Below are 20093 nucleotides of genomic sequence, written 5' to 3'. Positions count from 1 at the left end.
TCATGAAACTAAAAGACGCTTGCTCCTTGGAAGGAAACTATAACAAACCTAGGCAGCATATTAAAAAGCAAAGACATCATTTTGCCGACAAAGGTCCATAAAGTCAAAGCTATGGTTTTTCCAGTAGTCATATACATACATATACATACATATACAGTATGAGAGATGGACCATAAAGAAGGCTGAGCAGCAAAGAATTAATGCTCTTGAACTATGGTGCTGGAGAAAACTTTTGGGAGTCCCCTGGACTGTAAGGAGATCAAACCAGTCAATCTTAAAAGGAAATCAATCCTGAGATATTCATTGGAAGGACTGATGCTGAAGCTGAAGCTCCAATACTAGGGCTACCTGATGGGGAGGGCCGACTCATTGGAAAAGATGCTGACGCTGGGAAAGATTGAAGGCAAAAGGAGAAGAGGGCAACAGAGGATGAGATAGATGTTAGATAATAGTAAAGGATAGGGAAGCCTCGCACACTGCAGTCCATGGGGTCGCAAAGAGTCAAACATGACTTTAGCAACTGAACAACAAAAAAACAAATTATTTTTTGTAGAAAGAAGAAAACTCGATTTTACATAGAACAATGGACAAATATAAGGATATAAATCTGAATCTTACTCTATTACTGCTATGTCACACTGGCAATTTTCACAAATTGTTACAAGAGTGTACCAATACAGAGCCAAGCTGCACAGACTGAGAGAGGTTTTGTTGTTATTTGTTTGGCTGTTTTTTAGCTCCTGAAGCTCAAGGAAATCTCTGTCAAAACACTGTGGAAACACAAGTTAAGTCAAAGAGACTTCAGTGATTACACACACCAAGGAATACTTTGAAAAAAACAACAGCTTTGGAAATTCATTCAACAAACATACTAATATAGCCTTCAACAATCAAAAACAAAACCAAATAAAAACAAACAACAGAACAGCAAGCCCTGGGAAAAGGGAAGAATTTACTTTCAATAGTTACATACTATTCAAATGCCCAGTTTAAGAAAAAAAAAAATCACATAGCATACAAAAAAAAAAAACCAACAGAATGGCACATTCAAGGGAACAAAATTAACTGAAAGAAACTGGCTAAAGAAGCCCAGACATCAGACTAACTTGATAAAAACTTTAAAACTGACTTGAATATGCTCAAAATGCTTTTTTAAAAAAGTAAACAGGGCCTAAGGAACCTGCAGGATAACAAGCAGACCAAAACATGCATTGTGGGAATCTCAGAAGGGGAAGAGAGAGAAAGGGACAGAAAGAATAAGTAAAGAAATAATGGCTGAAAATACCCCAAAATTGATGAAATACATTAATCTACAAATTCAAAAAGTTCAATAAAATCTACAAAGGATAAATTCGAGGATACCTGCACCAAGGCATATTATACACCAACTGTCTAATAACAAAAACAAAACCAAAACCATTAAAGAAGCAGGAGAAGCAATTCTTCCCATACTGTTCAGTTCAGTCGCTCAGTCATGTCTGACTCTTTGTGACCCCATGGACTGCAGCTCACAGGCTTCCTTGTCCATCATCAACTTGCGGAGCCTACTCAAACTCATGTCCATCAAGTCTGTGATGCCATCCAACCATCTCATCCTCTGTCATCCCCTTTTCCTCCTGCCTTCAATCTTTTCCAAAATCAGGGTCTTTGCCAATAAGTCGGTTCTTCCATCAGGTGGCCAAGTATTGGAGTCTCGGCTTCAGCATCAATCCTTCCAATGAATAGTCAGGGTTGATTTCCTTTAGGATTGACTGGTTGGATCTCCTTGCAGTCTAAGGGACTCTCGACAGTCTCCTCCAACACCACAGTTCAAAGGCATCAATTCTTCAGTGCTCAGCTTTCTTTATAGTCCAACTCTCACATCCATACATGACTACTGGAAAAAACAGCTTTGACTAGACGGACCTTTGTTGGTAAAGTAATGTCTCTGGTTTTTAATAAGCTGTCTAGGTTGGTCATAGTTTTTCTTCCAAGGAGCAAGCGTCTTTTAATTTCATGGCTGCAGTCAATATCTGCAATGATTTTGGAGACCAAAAAAATAAAGTCTGTCACTGTTTCCATTGTTTCCCCATCTATTTGCCATGAAGTGATGGAACCAGATGCCATGATCTTAGTTTTCTCAATGTTGAATTTAAGTCAACTTTTTCACTCTCCTCTTTCATCAAGACTCTCTTTAGTTCTTCTTCACTTTCTGCCATAAAGGTGGTGTCATCTGTGTATCTGAGATTATTGTTATTTCTCCCAGCAATCTTGATTCCAGCTTGTGCTTCATCCAGACCACCATTTCACATGATGTACTCTGCATAGAAGTTACATAAGCAGGATGAGAATATACAGCCTTGATGTACTCCTTTCCTGATTTGGAACCAGTTGATTGTTCCATGTCCAGTTCTAACTGCTGCTTCCTGACCTGCATACAGATTTCTCAAAAGGCAGGTCAGGTGGTCTGGTATTCCATCTCTTTAAGAATTCACCACAGTTTATTGTGATCCACAGTCAAAGGCTCCGGCGTAGTCAATAAAGCAAAAGTAGATGTTTTTCTGGAACTCTCTTGCTTTTTCTATGATCCAGCGGATGTTGGCAATTTGATTTCTGGTTCCTCTGCCTTTTCTAAATCCAGCTTGAACATCTGGAAGTTTACGGTTCACGTATAGTTGAAGCCTGGCTTGGAGAAATTTGAGCATTACTTGGCTAGCGTGTGAAATGAGTGCAACTGTGCAGTAGTTTGAAGCCCACCAAGGCTTCCCTGGTGGTTCAGAGGGTAAAGTGTCTGCCTGCAACGCAGGAGACCTGGGTTCGATCTCTGGGTTGGGAAGATCCCCTGGAGAAGGAAATGGCAACCCACTCCAGTGTTCTTGCCTGGAAAATCCCATGGACAAAGAAGCCTGGCGCTGCAAAGACTCGGACACGACTGAGCGACTTCACTCACTTTTGAACATTCTTTGGCATTGCCTTTCTTTGGGACTGGAATGTAAACTGACCTTTTCCAGTCCTGTGGCCACTGCTGAGTTTTCCAAATCTGCTGGCATACTGAGTGCAGGACTTTCACAGCATCATCTTTTAGGATTTGAAATAGTTCAACTGGAATTCCCTTCCCATACAAGGAGTCCTTAATAAGGTCAGCAACTTATTTCTTACTAGAAACCATGGATGCCCAAATACAGTAGGATGCATATTTAAGTGCTGAGAGAAAAAAATTGTCAACCAAGAATTTTGCATCTGACAAAACTGTCCTTCAAAATTAGGTACAATTTAAGATGTTGTCAGAGAAACAAAAGCTAAGGGAGTTCAATATCATAAGACCTGCCCTACAAGAAATGCTAAAGACAGCCCTTCAAGTTGAAATTAAAGGACACTAAACAGCAACTCAAAGTCATATGATGAAATAAAGGTCTCTAGTATAGGTAAATAACACCAGCAAATAAAAAAACGGGCATTACTATATATTACTATATATACATATATATGGTTTCTAACTCCATTTTGTATTTCCTATAGAATTTCAAAAGACAAATACATAAAAAATAATTATAAACCCATGAGACTGGATACAAAACGTATAAAGATATAATCTGTGACAACAACAATATAAGGGGGTAAGACTGAGCTGTTATAGGAGCAGAGCTTTTATATGCTACTGAAGTTAAGTTCATATCAGTGCGAACTATATTGCTATAAACTTAGGGAGTTAAATGTAATTCACAAGGATTACCACAAAGAAAATTTCTAAAAAAATACACACAAAAGAAAATCAAAATGGTTCACTATAATAAAATGGGGGTGGGGGAGAAGAAGAAACCAGTATGTAATGGAGGAAATGAGCAACAAAAAAGGTATAGGATTTCACAACAACACAGAAGCAAAATGATGGCAGAGGTCCTTCCTTCTCAGTCACTTTTGTTGCTGTTTAGTTGCTAAGTCGTGTCTGACTCAGAGACCCCATGGACTGTAGCCTGCCAGGCTCTTCTCACTACTTTAAATTTAATTGGGTTAAACTTTCTAATCAAAGCCAGAGATTGGCAGGACTGATTTAAAAACATGATTAAATTATATGCTGACTATAATGATCAATTTATACACAAAACCATAGTTTCAAAATGAAAAGATGGGAAAAGATAGTCCATGAAAACAGAAAGTAAGAGTGTTAGTGTGGCTAATCTAATATCAGAAAAAATAGGCATTAGGTCAAAAACTGTTATAAGAGACAAAGATGGACACTGTATGTTGAAAAAAGGGTCAATTCATCAAGAAGATAAAACAATGACAAAGCATATGTTAGTCTATACACACTACTACATATAAAATAGATAACTAACAAGAACCTGCTGCGTAGCACTCAGAACTATGCTCAATAACCTGTAATAACCTCTAAGGGAAAAGAATCTGAAAAAGAACATGTGTGTGTGTGAGCTTCTTCACTCTCCTCCTTCACTCTCATCAAGAAGCTCTTAATTCCACTTCACCTTCTGCCATTAGAGTGGTATCATCAGCGTATCTGAGGTTGCTGATATTTCTCCTGGCAATCTTGATTCCAGCTTGTGATTCATCCAGCCCATCATTTTGCATGATGTACTCTGCACAGAAGTTAAACAAACAGGGTGACAATACACAGGCATGTCATATTCCTTTCCCAATTTTGAACCAGTCAGTTGTTCCATGTAAGGTTCTAAGTGTTGCTTCTTGACCAGCATACAGGTTTCTCCGGAGACAGGCAAGGTGGTCCACTTTCCTCTCTAAGAATTTTCCACAGTTTGTTGTGATCCACATAGTCAAAGGCTTTAGCACAGTCAACAAAGCAGATGTTTTTCTGGAAATCTTTTGCTTTCTCTATGAGCGAATGAATGTTGGCAATTTGAACTCTGGTTCCTCTGCCTTTTCTAAACCCAGCTTGGACATCTGGAAGCTCTCGGTTAATGTAATGCTGAAGCTTTGCTTGAAGGATTTTGAGCATACCCTTGCTAGCATGTGAAATGAGTGCAACTGTACAGCAGTTTGAACATTCTTTGGCATTGCCCTTCTTTGGGATTGGAATGAAAACTGATCCCATGGACTGTAGTCTGCCAGGCTCCTCTGTCCATGGAATTCTCCAGGTAAGAATACTGGAGTGGGTTGCTATCCCCCTCTCCATGGGATGGATCTTCCTGACCCAGGGATAGAACCTGGGTCTCCTGCATTGTAGGCAGATTCTTTACCATCTGAGCCACCAGGGAAGCCATATGTAGACACACACACACACACAGAGTAAAACTATTTTTATTTGCAGATGACAATCCTATATACAGAAAAATTCCAAAGAATGCACAAGAAAGATACCAGAGCTAGTGAATTAATTCAGCAAAGTTGCAGAATAAAACCAACACACAAAAAGCAGTTGGGTTTCAAGATAAACTGAACTTCATTAAAGTTTAAAGCTTTTGTGCAAAGGACATTATCAAGAAACTGAAAGTAGAGTTTTGGTTGTATCTGAATAAAAGAAAATATTTACAAGTCATATAGCCAATAAGGTGCTAACATCAAGAAGATTACAATGATGCCCTAAAATTTAACAACAAAAACTCAAACCACATAGGTTTTAAAAATGGCAATGGACTTGAACAGACATTTGCCAAAGAAAATATACAAGTGGCCAACAAGCACATGAAAAGATGGCCAATATTATTAATCATTAGGGAAATGTAAGCCAAAATACAAAGAGGTATCATTTCACATAAAGTAGGATAGTAATTTAAAAAAAACACAACAGAAAATAACAAGGGTAAGAGAGGCTATGGAAAAATCGGAACCTTTGTGCACTGCTAGTAGCAATGTAAAAATGGTGTGATTGCTGCAGAAAGCAGTATAATTCCTCAAAAAGTTAAACATAGTTAAACATACAAACCAAATGTTAAACATATAAACGTTAAATAAGTTAAACATATAAACCAAATGACCCAGCGATTCCACTTCTAGGTGTATACCCAAAAGAACTGAAAACAGGAACTCAAACGAATACTTGTATACCAATGTTCACTGAAGCATTCCTTACAGTAGCCAAAAGACAGAAACAACTCAAGTGTCCATCAACAGATGAATGAATAAACTAAATGGGGTATATACACAAATTATATATTATCTATTTATAATATTATTATATTTATATTAATAAATATATTAATATGTAATGGAGTATTAGTAAGCCTTAAAAAGGAATTAAATTCTGATACATGCTACACCATGGATGAATCTTAAAACATTGTATTAACTAAAATAAATCAGATACAAAAGGACAAATATATGACTCAACTTACATTAAATACCTCAAACAGGCAAATTCATAGAGACAGAAAGTAGATTAGAGGTTATGGGGGCTGAGGGAGGAGGAAGTTAGGAGTTATTGCTTAATATGTACAGAGTTTCTGTTTGAGGTGATGAAAAGTTTTGGAAATAGACAAGTGGTGACAGTTGCACAATCTTGTGAATGTAGCTACTGGCACTGAATTATACACTTAGAAATGGTTAAAGTGGCTAATTTTGTGTTTTATATATATATATATGTGTGGATATATATATAAAATATTCTAGCACAATAAGAAAAAAGTTATTAATTATATGTGAAGAAGTCAGAATCCTATCAGTCCTTAAAACAGCTGTGAATGCAATTAGCATAAGTGCCTTCCATTACAAGCTACTGAGCCATACATAGAAATCAGTTCACTTGCAAATGGCTTAGACTGTAATAAAATAGAAGATGGGACTTGTCTATATAAAAAGGGAAAATTTTCTTTCAGGAATTATAAAAGAATAACTAGAATTTAAGTCAGCTTATTCCAAAAAGTCTCTGTTAATTTAAAACAACTTTTTTTTTAATTTGAAGACTTGGTTTTATTTTTAAAATTTTAAAATTTATATTTTTATTTTTAACCCTGAATCAAACTTTCTATAAACGAGAATCAGAGTGTTTTAACACATATGGAAAGATAACAGATTTCTTTTTATCACCAGATAACAAGTTTCATAAAAGCAACAATTGAGGTATTAGTTTTCAATTGTCTAGAATGTCTGTCATATAATACTCAACAAATCTGGTGAATAAAACCTAACCAATCAAAATCAGCTTCCCTCATAGCTCAGTCGGTAAAGAATCTGCCTGTAATGCAGGAAACATGGGTTCTTTTCCTGGGTCAGGAAGATCCCCTGGAGAAGGAAATGGCAACCCACTCCAGTATTCTTGCCTGGAAAATCCCATGGACAGAGGAGCCTGGTGAGCTACAGTCCATGGGGTGGCAAGAGTCGGACATGACTTAGCGACTAAACCACCACCAGCAGTCAAAATCAGCAGGAAAGCAGCATTAAGGAAACTCTTTTCAAAATCATCTTCCCATTATAAATTTAAAATATCTACCTTAAAAATAACATCTGAGTAATTCAGGGTCCATAAAACTAAAACTTAAAATTATTTCTTTTCTCTGGTATATGCCTCCATCCCCAACTCCAACAGGTGATTTCCAGAATCTGACTTTATATGTGACTTCTTTTACTGATCTGTGCTTGTCTACCTGAAGTAGCCCAGCCTAGAAGGGAAAGTCCACAGCACTCATCTTCATAACTGGGCAGCTGGCCTACTCAAGGTACTCCTGAAGTGCTCGAAGTACTCCTGATTCACTAGTTCATATTGTAGTTATCATTTGCATGCTTTCTTTCATCTTTATTGCTTTGGCATTTGGTACATTAAGGCTGAATATGAAATCAACTTGAATAGGAAATGCAAACTTTATTTGATAACTACTAAAGCAAACCACGGGTTTCCCCGGTGGCTCAGTGGTAAGAATTCGCCTGCCAATGCAGAAGATGTGGGTTTGATCCCTGGGTCAGGAAGATCCCTTGGAGAAGGAAATGGCAACACAGACCAGTATTCTCACCTGGGAAATCACATGGATAGAGAAGCATGGTGGGCTACTGTTTACAGAGTCGCAAAAGAATCAGACACAACTTAGCAACTAAACAACAACAACAAAGCAAACTGTGTACTATTAATGACAATTAAGTTATGACTTTTGGAACTCATCCTAAGGTATCTTTTAAAAAAAGAAAAAGCATAAGGAGCTTAGGGGGAACAAATTACCACTTTAAGTGGGGGGAGAATACTGTAGTTCAATTTTCCTGAATCAGGCAAATTATAGCCACAGAGATGACCATGGCTGGCTATGAGAATCAGCCTCTCAGATCTCTGACTCCAGGGAAAAATAACTGACTCTGGGCCCCAGCTGCTGCACTCTGAAATCCATCACTTTGTACAGAGGCCGTGCTTCTCACTGGCTGCTCCCAGTAAAGAGCACCACAGGCATACACTAAGGTGGCCCTGATCTTGGAAGATGAGAAATTTCTGTGATAGGCAACTTTTGCTCAAGAACTTCTGAAGTCTCAGTTAAATTTCCTTAGAACTACGATACTTTCATGCAAAGTTCCTTCCTTCCTTACCTTTCTCCTTCACTTAGAGTCAGACTTGCATCAGTATGATGATTGATGACTCTCCTTGCCTCCTTCCTCATTTTCTCTCACAAGCACTTCTTCTAATAAACTTCTTGCATGCTTAACCCCATCCTGGCATCTGCTTCTCCCTTGAAGCATTACATGGTTGTTTTTTTTTAAATTTAGCCATTTAAAAAATTATTTCTAAAGCATTACGTTTGCTTCCCTATTTGCTAAAATAGGATACACCAAACATGACAATTCCAATGCCTTTGTCTGCTAAAGATCTCAACTAAGACCCACCTAACTCATTAGTAAGTATATTCCTAAAAGGACAAGATCAGAGCTACATACAATTCAACATGTGTACTGAGCACCTGCTATACATGAGAAACATGCTAAGCATTGGAGGGAATACAAAGGTGAGTTGGTTCCTATCTTGCTCTCAAATAACTCCGAATATAGAAGAGAGAAGCCACATATACAAAATTTAAAGGGCAGATTTTCATTAAGTACTAAAATTGACACATAAAATACTAAAGAAATTAATGATGGTGGTTTAGTCGCTAAGTCGTGTCCAACTCTTGCGACCCCATGGACTATAGCCTTCCAGGTTCCTCTGTCCGTGGGATTCTCCAGGCAAGAATACTGGGGTGGGTTGCCATTTCCTTCTCCAATGTATTAAAGAAATTAATAGATTCATTCTACTTAGGGGATAGAATTGTAGTAGAAAGCCTGTGTAGAGGAGACAGCATTTGAAACGTACACTGAAAGACAGAATCTTCAGGTTGTACCTGCCTATAATTAATAAGGACAGTCCAATAAAGATGCCTTCCATGCTTACATACTTGGCTACCCTCAATGTGTAAATTCCTCCCATCACAATTCTCTCACACCATGTTACTCCCAGAATACTGATGGTTTCTTAGTTCCCCTCCAAAGGTGCTCCTCCTCCCAGTATTCCCCCTTTCATCACTATTGCCACTAAGACTCCTAAGCCAGAATCCTGGGAATCAACTTTGAATCCTCTCTCACTACCCCATTGTTCAACCACCAATCTACTTTTAAAGCTAAAATCTGTCCACTCTTCTTTACCTCACAGCTACTGCTCTAGTCAAGAACAGCACTATCCCTTCTAAGAATTGCGGCAAAAGTCCCCTAACCTGCCTTCCTGCCTACAGTTCTACAGTCATTTAATCCATGATCCACAGAGCAGAGATCCTTTAAAATTCATATCTAATTATTAATACCTGGTTTAAAACTCTTCAATAGTCCCTCACTGCTCACAAGATAAAATGTAGTAATTTCATTCACAAGAGCTGACCCCACACTTCAGGCTGAATAGACTCCAGCTACTCAGAATTCCTAAGATGCTGAGTTCCTCTTGGACTCCAGTGGCTCTCTGCAACACCAACCCTGGGAAGACACATCCTCCTCATCCTCACCTAGTCAACGCTCACTTCCACTAAAATGTCACTTCCTTCACTCCCAAACATAAGCATACTGGAATAGTCTCCTAGCTTCCTATTGCCATCCCAAGATCACTTCTCAGCCTTCTCCTTTATGATCTATGCTGTCTTTCCATTAACTATTACCTTCAAGATGGAGAAGGAAATGGCAATCCACTCCAGTATTCTTGTTTGGAGAATCCCATGGGCAGAGGAGCCTGGCAGGCTACAGTCCATGGGGTCACAAGAGTCAGACACAACTTAGCGACTAAACCACCACCAGCATTACCTTTAAAAGCATTACTGTTTCATGCAGCAGTGTAGTTTTGTCAAATGCAAGTCTATGCAGAACCCCAATATGTAAAAGAGCTAAGTTTCTCAGTCTAACACAAAGGGTTTCAAAGCCCTCTTCATTTCGCCTCCTTCTCCCCTAAGATAGTTATTCATTAAAATCTAAGGTGCAGGAGACAATTAGAACACCACATTGTTTTGTATCATGCTGCCTACTCAAAGGAAGCAACACAGTACAGTGGGAAGACTTGTGTCTGAAGCTAAACAGACTTGAGTTCAAATCTTGGTTCTATTACAAGATTTTGAGCAATTTGCCTCTCTGAGGATCCATTTCCTCAGCTAAAAAACTCAGCTGTAAAAATTACTACCTTGAAAAGTCAATGGGTGGAACAGAGATAAATATGTAAAGTACCAAGCATAGTGCCTAGAACACTAGCACAAAGAAGAAACTAAAAAAAAAAAAAAAAAAAAAAACCATCTGCTATGGCTTATCCAGGAATGTAGGTTAACATTCAAAGTCAGTCAATGTGATTTACCATACTATTTACAAAATAAAGGAGGAAAAGCTTATGATTATTTTAAAAGACATAGAAAAACAATTTGACAAAATTCAATATCCACTTTAACTTCAGAAAACCCCAAAACTCAGAAAACTAAAAGTGGAAAGGGAAAACCTCAATCTGATAAACAGCATCAATGGAAACTAGCAAATAACATCACCCTTAATGGTGAAATAAGACATATTTTTCCCCTTAAGATGGCAGGTATGACCACTTTCACTACTTTGATTCAACACTGTAATGGAAGTCCTGGTCAATAAAATAAGAAAAAGAAATAAGTAAAATATCAGATTGTCTCTATTTGCAGATGACTTAATTATGTAGAAAATTCTATGGAGGGGCCTTCCTGGCAGTTCAGGGTTAAGACTCTATGTTTCCAGTGCAGTGGTGTGGGTTGGATCCCTGGTCAGGGAACTAAGATCCCACATGCTCCAGGGAGTGGCCCAAAAAGTCAAAATTCTATGAAATGTTTAAAACAACTATGAGCAAGGTCAAAGGATACAGGATCAATATACAAAAATCAGCTACATGTTTCTATTTAATTCAAATATATGATCTTTATTAAACAACTTTTTGAGTTTCATAATGCCTTTCTTTTTCATGCATTTTTAGCATACCAAAGGACTCACTGATGCTTATTTAAGGACTTCCAATTGATAACAATATAAAATTTCTGAAATTCCCTCTCTTTTCCCTTAGAAGTCTCTTCTTTTCATCTCCCATTTGGACTAAATTCTCTCTAGGCCTGAGCACATCTGTCACCCTGCAGTTTCTCCTTATTGCTCTCCAAATTTTCACCTATTGTTTATATACCCATTAAAAAATAACTGGAAAATAAAAACTTTTAAAACAATTTACAATTAACATCAAAAAACAAAATATTTCAGATTAAACTTAACCAAAGACATGTAAGACTTCTACACTCAAAGTGTTTCTGAGACAAATTTAAAAGTCTAAATAAATGGAGACATATACCACCTTCATGAATCCAAAGACTTGCTATAGTTAAGGTGCCAATTCTATCCTGTTACCTACAGAATAAATGAAATTACAATTAAAATCTCACCAAGATTTTTGGTAGAAATTGACAGAATGGTTCAAAATTTGTACTGAAATACAAAATCTAGAAACAATAAAATAATTATTTTAAAAGAAGGAGAACTTGCACTATCTAACTTAAAGACTTACTATAAATCTACAGTAATCAATAGTGTGGAATTGGGGGAAAGATAAACAAGACATCAATGGACTAAAACAGTCTAAAATACATACAAATTTACTTTATATACTACATATTTAAATATACATTTACATAAATATATAATATATATTCATTTAATTTTCACAGAAACAACACAATCCAACAGGGAGAGGAAAGTATCGTCAACAAACAGTTCTGAAATAACTAGATATGAGCATAAAAAAAGAAATCTCAATTCCTACCTCATATCATATAGAATTAATTTGAAATGGATCACAGGTCATGTAAAAGCTAAAACTATAAAGCTTTTAGAAAATAGCCTTGGGACCATGTGTTCATGACTTGGTGGCAGGCAAGAGGTTCTGAGACAGAACACAGTGACCTTAAAAGAAAAAAATCTGATAAACTCGACTCCATCAATATTAAAAACTTTTGTTTATCAAAAAACACTATTAGGAAAATGACTAGACAAGCCACAGACCAGAAGAAAATATTCATGAAACGTATATCTGATAAAGGACAGTTAACCATGATATACAAATAACTCTTAAACTCAATACTATAAAGAAAAACAGCCCAAATTTTTAAATGGGCAAAAGATTCACACAGACATTACACAAGAGAAGACACACGAATAACCTATAAGAACATGAGTGCTCAATATCATTAGTCACCAGAATAATACAAATTAAAACCATGATGAGATACCACTACACACCCATCGAAATTACTAAAATTAAAGACTAATAACATCAAATATTGGTAAGAATGTAGAGCAACTGCAACTCTCATACACTGTTGGTGGGAACATGAAATGGTACAACCATTCTGAGAAAGGGTCTGGAAGTTTCTTATAAACCTAACAGACATTTACTCTATGAGCCATTTCTCCTGGTATTTACCCAAGAGAAATGAAAACATGTCTACAACACGAGCTATAAATAAGAACATTCATGGCAGCTTTATTCTCAACAGCCCCACACTGGAAACCTCTCAGGTGTCCATCCATTTAATAAACTTCGACATATTCATATGACAGGAAAAAAAAGACTGAATTCTTCATTAAACACAACCTCAAAAGCCTCACCAAAAATATATACTGTACAATTCCATTTACATGGGATCTAAAACACCTAAGATTCATCTATGGTGACAAAAGATCTGAAGAGCAGTTGCTTCTGGAGGCTGGGGGCAAGAAATGACTGAGAAGGCACACGAGGAAAACTTCAGGAGTGCTGGTAACGCCCCATACCCTGGCAGAGGCTTGGGTTGTATTCATTTGCCAAAACTCATTAAATCGTACAATTAACATTTGTGTATTGCACTGTACATAAATTTTATCTGAAAAACAAAAAGAACTGTAAACAAACAAAGAGCGAACTCTAAATTAACGATACGCAAGTTGACGTGTTTAAGGGTAAAGTGTACTGATGTCTACAACTTACTTTGAAATTCTTCAAAATGTTAAGATGGATTGGTAGATGAATAGGCATGTGATAAAGCAAACAGTAAAATAGTTGTAAATTATAGAATCCAGGTGGGTATATGAGTATTTACTATGCAACTCTTTGAACTTTTCTGTATATCTGAAATTTTTCATAATAAAATGTTGGATACAAAACTTGATTACAAGACAGATAAATATATTCTAAAATGAAGGGCAAAGTTTTTTTCTATTCCAGCTATAGTTGTAATAAAAAAATAAAGAGAGTAGTTGCCACTTATTATTTGGTTGGAGCATCGTCACTGCTGTCATGTCCGGACCTCTCTGTCACTGCCTTCTTCCTCTCCACTACAACACACATCATAATCCTTGTGAATCCATCCTCATCCATGCATGCAATCCACCATTCAACACACCAGTTCAGAGCCCCTGTCTCATCTTCCTCATTTCTAGAATCTTAAAACTCCCAAATGTAATTATCACCATCTCTAATCATAATTCCTTATCTGCTTCCCCTACCCTCCTCTTACAACTCATTAAGATTTCTAATCCGTGGAGCTCTCATTTACACCTCCATTATCTCTCTTATAGCTTAACTTTCAATCTTCTGAAATATCCCTGTTTTCTTCATCTCTACTGCAGCCACAAGCAACCAGTAATCCTTCTTTACCCCTTTACCTGACTGATGGGTGCTGCCGGAAGAAAACCTCACAACCAGCAGGCCAGTGAATGCTCTTCAAACCTACAATGCTCTCCACACTCCGCACTGCTCGGCAATCCTTTCTAATTCACTGGTTGGCTCCTTCTCCCGACTCCACAGCAGCAATTCCAAAACTTAAGCTCCTTACTCATTTCTCTTTCCTCGATCTATGTAAAGGATCTTCTCTTCCATCATGAAAATTGAGGCTACCTAGCATGAACTCCCTGCTCCTCAACCTACAAACCCATTTTATATATTTTTGGTGAGGCTTTTGAGGTTGTGTTTAATGAAGAATTCAGTCTTTTTCTTCCTGTCATAGTTAGATTTACTACTATTTTTCAGGTACTTTATTTGACTTTTCGATAGCCTGACACAGTTAATGACACTTTCCTTGAAACTCATCCATTCTCAGCTTCTCGGACACTAGGGTCTTATTCCTTCTACCTGACTCTTTCCTTCTTAACCTCCTTCACTCACTCCTAGCCCTTTGCTCTGTCCCTACACCCTATTGTTCATTTTATTCCTCCAGTTCTGATGCCAGCTTAATTTCATTCTTACTTCTAATATTTTCAGTGGGTGGCCTCATTCACTTTTTGAAAAACACCTTCTTTGAGATACAATTAACACACAATAAACTGCAAATATCTGAGCTGTATAATGCGTTAAATTTTAATACACTCCTGAGGAGGCTCACTGGTAAAGAATCTGCCTTCCAATGCAGAAGTCTCAGGAGACACAGGTTTGATCCCTCGGTCGAGAAATCCCCTGAAGGAAAAAATAGCAACCCACTTCAGTATTCTTTGCCTGGAAAAGTTCATGGACAGAGAAGTCTGGTGGGCTACAGTCCACCTGGTCAAAAAGACATGACTGAGCACACGCAAGAATGCATGCATATGCTCCTGAAACTGTTAGTACAATCAAAAAGCCAAATGAACATAAATGCCTCTCTCCCAAACAACTACTGACTTGTTTTCTGTCACTGTAGATGCATTTTTCTATAATTTTACAGTATATTCTATGATGTTTTGGGCAGTAGGGGGTGTTACCAGCTTTATTATTTTGAGCAACGTTGTCTCATATATCAATAGTTCATTCCTTTTTACTGCTGAGAAGTATTCCAATGTATGGCTATATCACAATTTGTTTATACATTCACCTGCTGATGGACATCTGGATTGTTTCCACTTTTTGCTGAACAGAACTGCGATGAGCATTCATCTGTAACTCTTGAATGGATAGCTTCCTCTATCTCATGGCCCCACCCACACACCTAGAAGTCCCAAATCTGTTTCACCAGATACCAACAACCAATTGCCAGTCCTACAAGTCCACCTGGATAACCAGAAGGGACTTTAACAAGTTCAAAACTCATCTTATAATGCTACTCCTTCCACCCCAATAGGTATCCTCCTACATTCTCTATCCTGACTAAAGGCACTCAAACCAGAAACTTAAGAGTCCTCCTACGCTTACCACTTACCCCAATCACTGTGAGTTACTAGATCCCGTCAATTCTGCCTTTTAAACATCTCTCAACTATATAAAATCCATCTCCACACTTTCATCCTAATTCAAATGCACCCTTAATTCAAATATATATCATCTCCTGGCTGGACTATTAAACTAGCTTTCTAACTTTTCTCCTTACCTTTGGTCTCATTCTTCTGCAATCCATTTTCTATTCCATGGCCAAAGTGGATTTTCTAAAACCAAAATCTGATGTTATTCCCCTATTTAAGGTTCCTCAATGACATCTATCCCCTCAAAATAAAAATCATTCTCCTTAGCTTAACATTAAAAAATTCTCTATAAACTACTTTTCCCTCCAAACTCATCCTCTGCCACTTCTCATCATGTTAGAACTTAGTCATTTCTGGATAGTGTCAATTCCCTTTTCATCCTTACTGCTGAGGGCAATACTTGGTCTGCAGTAGGCACGACAGACTTATGCAATAGATAAGATAGGACTTTAGCAGATGGGATGCATTGAGACATTCTGGGAATCTTCAGGAAAAGAGGTAGTCCTGTCTGGCTGAAGCATAAAGTATACGAAAGACTATAGTAGGCAATCCATTCAGAAAAGCAGGATGAAGCCAGATCACTGATCGACATCAAGTCTATTTCAAAGAATACACACTTCATTCTATGCCCTCAAAAGACATTGATGGTTCTGAACAAATGTGTGACATATTCAGAAGTGTGCTATAACTTCTGAAATCTGAAAAACAGGCGAAGTGGGGGCAGTGAACTCAGTTAAGAGGCTATAGCAGTAGCCTGGGAAAGTGGACCCAAGCGTAGTTGGGGTAGGAGGGAATTGATTAAATGAACATGTCAAGGGAAATGAACCTACAAGCTCTTCCTGGGTGTGGACAGTCAGAGATGACATCAAAGTCTTGAGCCAGTCAAATGAAATAATACAGCTATGAAGAGAAAAAAATTTTTAAATAGTAAGTGGAAGGGAGGAAGCTGATGGTTTTGCTTGGCTATTCCCTACCCATTCATTCAAATTTAAGTGCCAACTAAGGTGTCAGACACTGTATACATGGAGGGTGAAATGAGGGTAAAATAGCATCCCCGTTCCCAAGGACCATCCAATCTAATTTGGGTGGTGAACTTAAATAGGAAAAAAATAGGAATTGTTCAGTGCCTGGCTAGGGTCGTGTCTGACTCTTTGCGACTCTGTGGACTGTAGCCCATGAGGCTCCTCCGTCCATGGGATTCTCCAGGCAAGAATACTGGAGTGGGTTACCATTTCCTTCTCCAGGGGATCTTCCCGACCCAGGGATCGAACCCAGGTCTCCTGAATTGCAGACAGATGCTTTAACCTCTGAGCCACCAGGGAAGCCCTGCTAAAAAGAACAGTCAGACTAAAAGAAAGACTATCTATCCAATTCAGGCCTGAGGATCTGAGAACAGATCTGAGGTCCAGTAAGCCCAGAGGATGAGCAGTGTTAGGCCAGGCCAAACGCAGTCCAGGTGAAAAAAAGAACATATCCAAAGAGCCCCAGGCTAGATAACACAAACTGATGCATTTCCAAACTACAATAAGCCTAAAAGAAGATACGGAGGTATCCACATGAAATATCTAACTTGTCTTTGGTGGCTTAAAATCATCTTTAGTGGGTATCTTAAGTGGGAATTGGAAGAAATCTCACACAGCAACTAGATTGTGTACATTTTCACCCCCTCCCATCACTTCTACTGCCATGCAAGGGTATCTCTGCTTAAAGTCAAAGCAGGGTTAAGTAAATAAGCAAAGAGAACTGGTGGGGACTGTGGTCAATCAGAGACAGATGGGCAGCCATTTACTCAGCTCCAGCAGCTCACTGCCCTGCTTGAATGCTGGCCCACTGTGGAGAGATCTTCCCATTCTCCAAGTAAAGTTCAAGATTCAGATTTTATGTAGTAACACCCATTTAAAAACACTGGCAATTCCATTAAAAACAAAACAACACTATGCCAGCCAAAAAAAATGTTCCTGTGGACAGATTTCAGCAAGGGCCACCAGTGTGGCAGAGGTAGGTCTGGTCTGCTAACTCCTACGATGTTCATCTCACTGCTTCATAGGGCCCTCAGCTGATAGGGTTTCATGGTGATTCCCCTGGGATAAGAGTTTGCTTCCAAGCAAAACAGTCCCAAACTGATAGTGTTTTATGAGTTCTTTTATATATTTTCAATAATTTTTGTCTCCTCCCCACCCCACCCCCACCTTGGTCAGGATACCTGCTTCTGGAGTCACGGAGACTTCCTACTCCTCAACAACTACAAGCTAAGATGGCAAGCTCGCAGGTAAAGCGAAAGTAAACAGAGTGAGAGCCGACAGGATTTCTAATGAATAAAGTCCGTAAGGCATATGGCACACCATTACTTTTCTTAGAAAACTGTATCAGAGATGTCTGTGACTAATCAGACACCTGAACAAAAAAGTCAGTAAGCTGCATGTGAAATATACCAGCAGATTCTGCTAACAAACCAAACAGCTTCCACTGTAAGATATCAAGAGAGGGAGAACAGGACAAAAGGGAAAGTAAAAGCTGCTGGCCTCTGAGAAATATCAAACACTTTTTAAAAGCATAAATGTTTAGGAGAAAGGGTACCCTATAATATCAAATCTGAGTGAAGAGCGAAATTATTTTTTAACCAGATCCCATGAAACATTTTTTGAGGAATGACGATTTAGATACCTAGTAAAAGAGTAAAGCTACCCCTGTATTTATAAGGTAAAAGGAAAACAAAAATACTGACAGGCTTTATTAATATATTCATACAGACATCAGTTGCTGACGTTTTAATGTATCTATTAAGTCACAACATTGCTTTAGAAGCTTTGAAAATGTAACATTTCGTAATTATACTAAAACGTGTAAAAGTACAGATCACGGGGTATAGAACTTTCGGTAACAATGTGGCAAGCTCGAAGAAACAGAACTGCTAAAATTTCTAATCAACAAACCCAATGACAGGACCAAGGTTTTGAAGGAGAGAGAAAGACGTGGGAGTGGGGGTGGGGGGAGGTGGGGAGGGGGAAAGAACGGGAGGGAGGGAGGAAGGGAGAAAGAAAGGAGGAAAGAAAACAGTGGCATGTGCACCCGCCCCTGTAAATCGGAGGAATGGGGGAATTCAGGGGAATGAAAAGTGATTACGGAGGACAAGCAAAGCAGGCCATCCATGTTCCTGCTGGCAGGCGAGCTCTGCAATTACTTAGGGCAAGCGTTACGGCCAGAGCATTCGTGAACCCACTAGGACGAACATATTGGACACCTAAAACCGGACGCTGACAGCAGCTCCGAGAAAGCACAGAGAAGGCAAAGAAGCGGCCTGCTTTGACCTCCAATGAAAACTGAGGCTCCTCCAACTCTCGTCTTTGAATCAGGGGCAGGGCAAGCTCTCAGCGGTTGGATTCTTCGGACAAACTCTCCCTTGCTCCCTGCGGCCTTCCCACACGCCACACGGGGTGACTGTCAACGCCGAGAGCCAACGAGTGCGGGGGAACCTCTCGGGGTGTGCCGTCCCTTCTGGGAGGCGGTGAGACCGGGAAGAAAGACGGCCCCGCGCGCCCCGCCTCCCCAGCCCTTCCCCGACCCGGGCCCGGTGCTCTCGCCCAGGCTGCAGCCGGGGAGCGGGGTCTCGTGCGCGCCTCACCTTTTTCAGCGCAGGCACCAGCAACCCCCGCCACTTGGGCGCGTTCTCCTCGCTGAAAAACTCGTACGGCAGCTGCTGCGCCTGCATGGTGCCCCCGGGGCGCCTCCGGGCGGGGAGAGGGGCGGCGGCGGCCGGGCCGGGGAGCCGCGAGAGGGTGAGCTCGCAGCGCGGAACAGGGCCGCGGTGCCACCGGACGGCCCGGCCCCCTTGGGGCGCCGAGCGGCCGGGCTAGCCCCGGAGAGGGGGCTGGGGGGCGAGGCCCGCGCCCGGCCACCCACCCGACACAGGCACCAGCCGCGGAGAGCGAACGCAGCCCGGAGGCGGCGGCGGCGGCATCCCGCACCACCGCCCCGGGGCCGGGCCCCCTACCCCTCCCCGGCCCGCCGGCGCCGCCCCGGGTTGCCCTCCGCCGCGGTCGCCGCCCGCCCGCCCGCCGGGACTGCGCTCCCGAGCCCGGCCTGGCCCCGCGGCGGAGCCGGCGGCTGGGGGAGGGCTGTGGAGGGACGCTCCGGCCGCCGCGCCCGCTCCCCGCGGCGGGGACCCCGAAACGCTGGCGACCCGGGGCGGGGCGGAGCTGGGCGCGGGGTCTAGCGGGGGAGGGGAAAGGCCCGAGGTCGTCGTTGGGGAATCTGGCTGCCCTGAGATGCCGCCGCGGCCGCCGCCGACGCCGGTGTAGCGCTCGAGCTTCCTACTAGCGAACTGAACCTGCTCGCTACTGAGCATGCGCCGCCGGGCAGGGCCAGTTCGCTCCGGGTTTTCCGGCTCCCCAGCGAAGGAGGAGGGAAAGCGCCGAGGAGGGAAAGCGCCAACGAGGGAAGCGCCGGCCTCTGGCTGCGCCCCCGAGGGCTGCAGGGGGAGG

At 40.5% G+C, this 20093-nt stretch overlaps 1 protein-coding gene across 3 annotated transcripts in view; it reads right to left on the bottom strand.

Annotated features, from left to right (window-relative positions):
• Nucleotides 1-19385, bottom strand: part of SOS1 (SOS Ras/Rac guanine nucleotide exchange factor 1) — a 130127-nt gene extending 110742 nt beyond the window's left edge. For 2 of the 3 annotated variants that reach the window (XM_061155552.1, XM_061155553.1), the window contains exon 1: nt 19235-19385. In XM_061155552.1, coding sequence (XP_061011535.1) covers nt 19235-19321 — 87 coding nt within the window. In that variant the 5' untranslated portion in view covers nt 19322-19385. Of the gene's footprint in view, nt 1-15740; nt 15796-19234 lie in introns of all 3 variants that reach the window. The other variant, XM_061155554.1, reaches the window with a different exon arrangement.
• Between the last annotated feature and the right edge of the window lie 708 nt (nt 19386-20093).

Source organism: Dama dama, chromosome 11, assembly GCF_033118175.1.
Source record: "Dama dama isolate Ldn47 chromosome 11, ASM3311817v1, whole genome shotgun sequence".
Lineage (NCBI taxonomy): Eukaryota > Metazoa > Chordata > Mammalia > Artiodactyla > Cervidae > Dama > Dama dama.
Note: the sequence above shows the minus strand (reverse complement) of the source record. Positions and strands in the feature narration are given on the sequence as shown.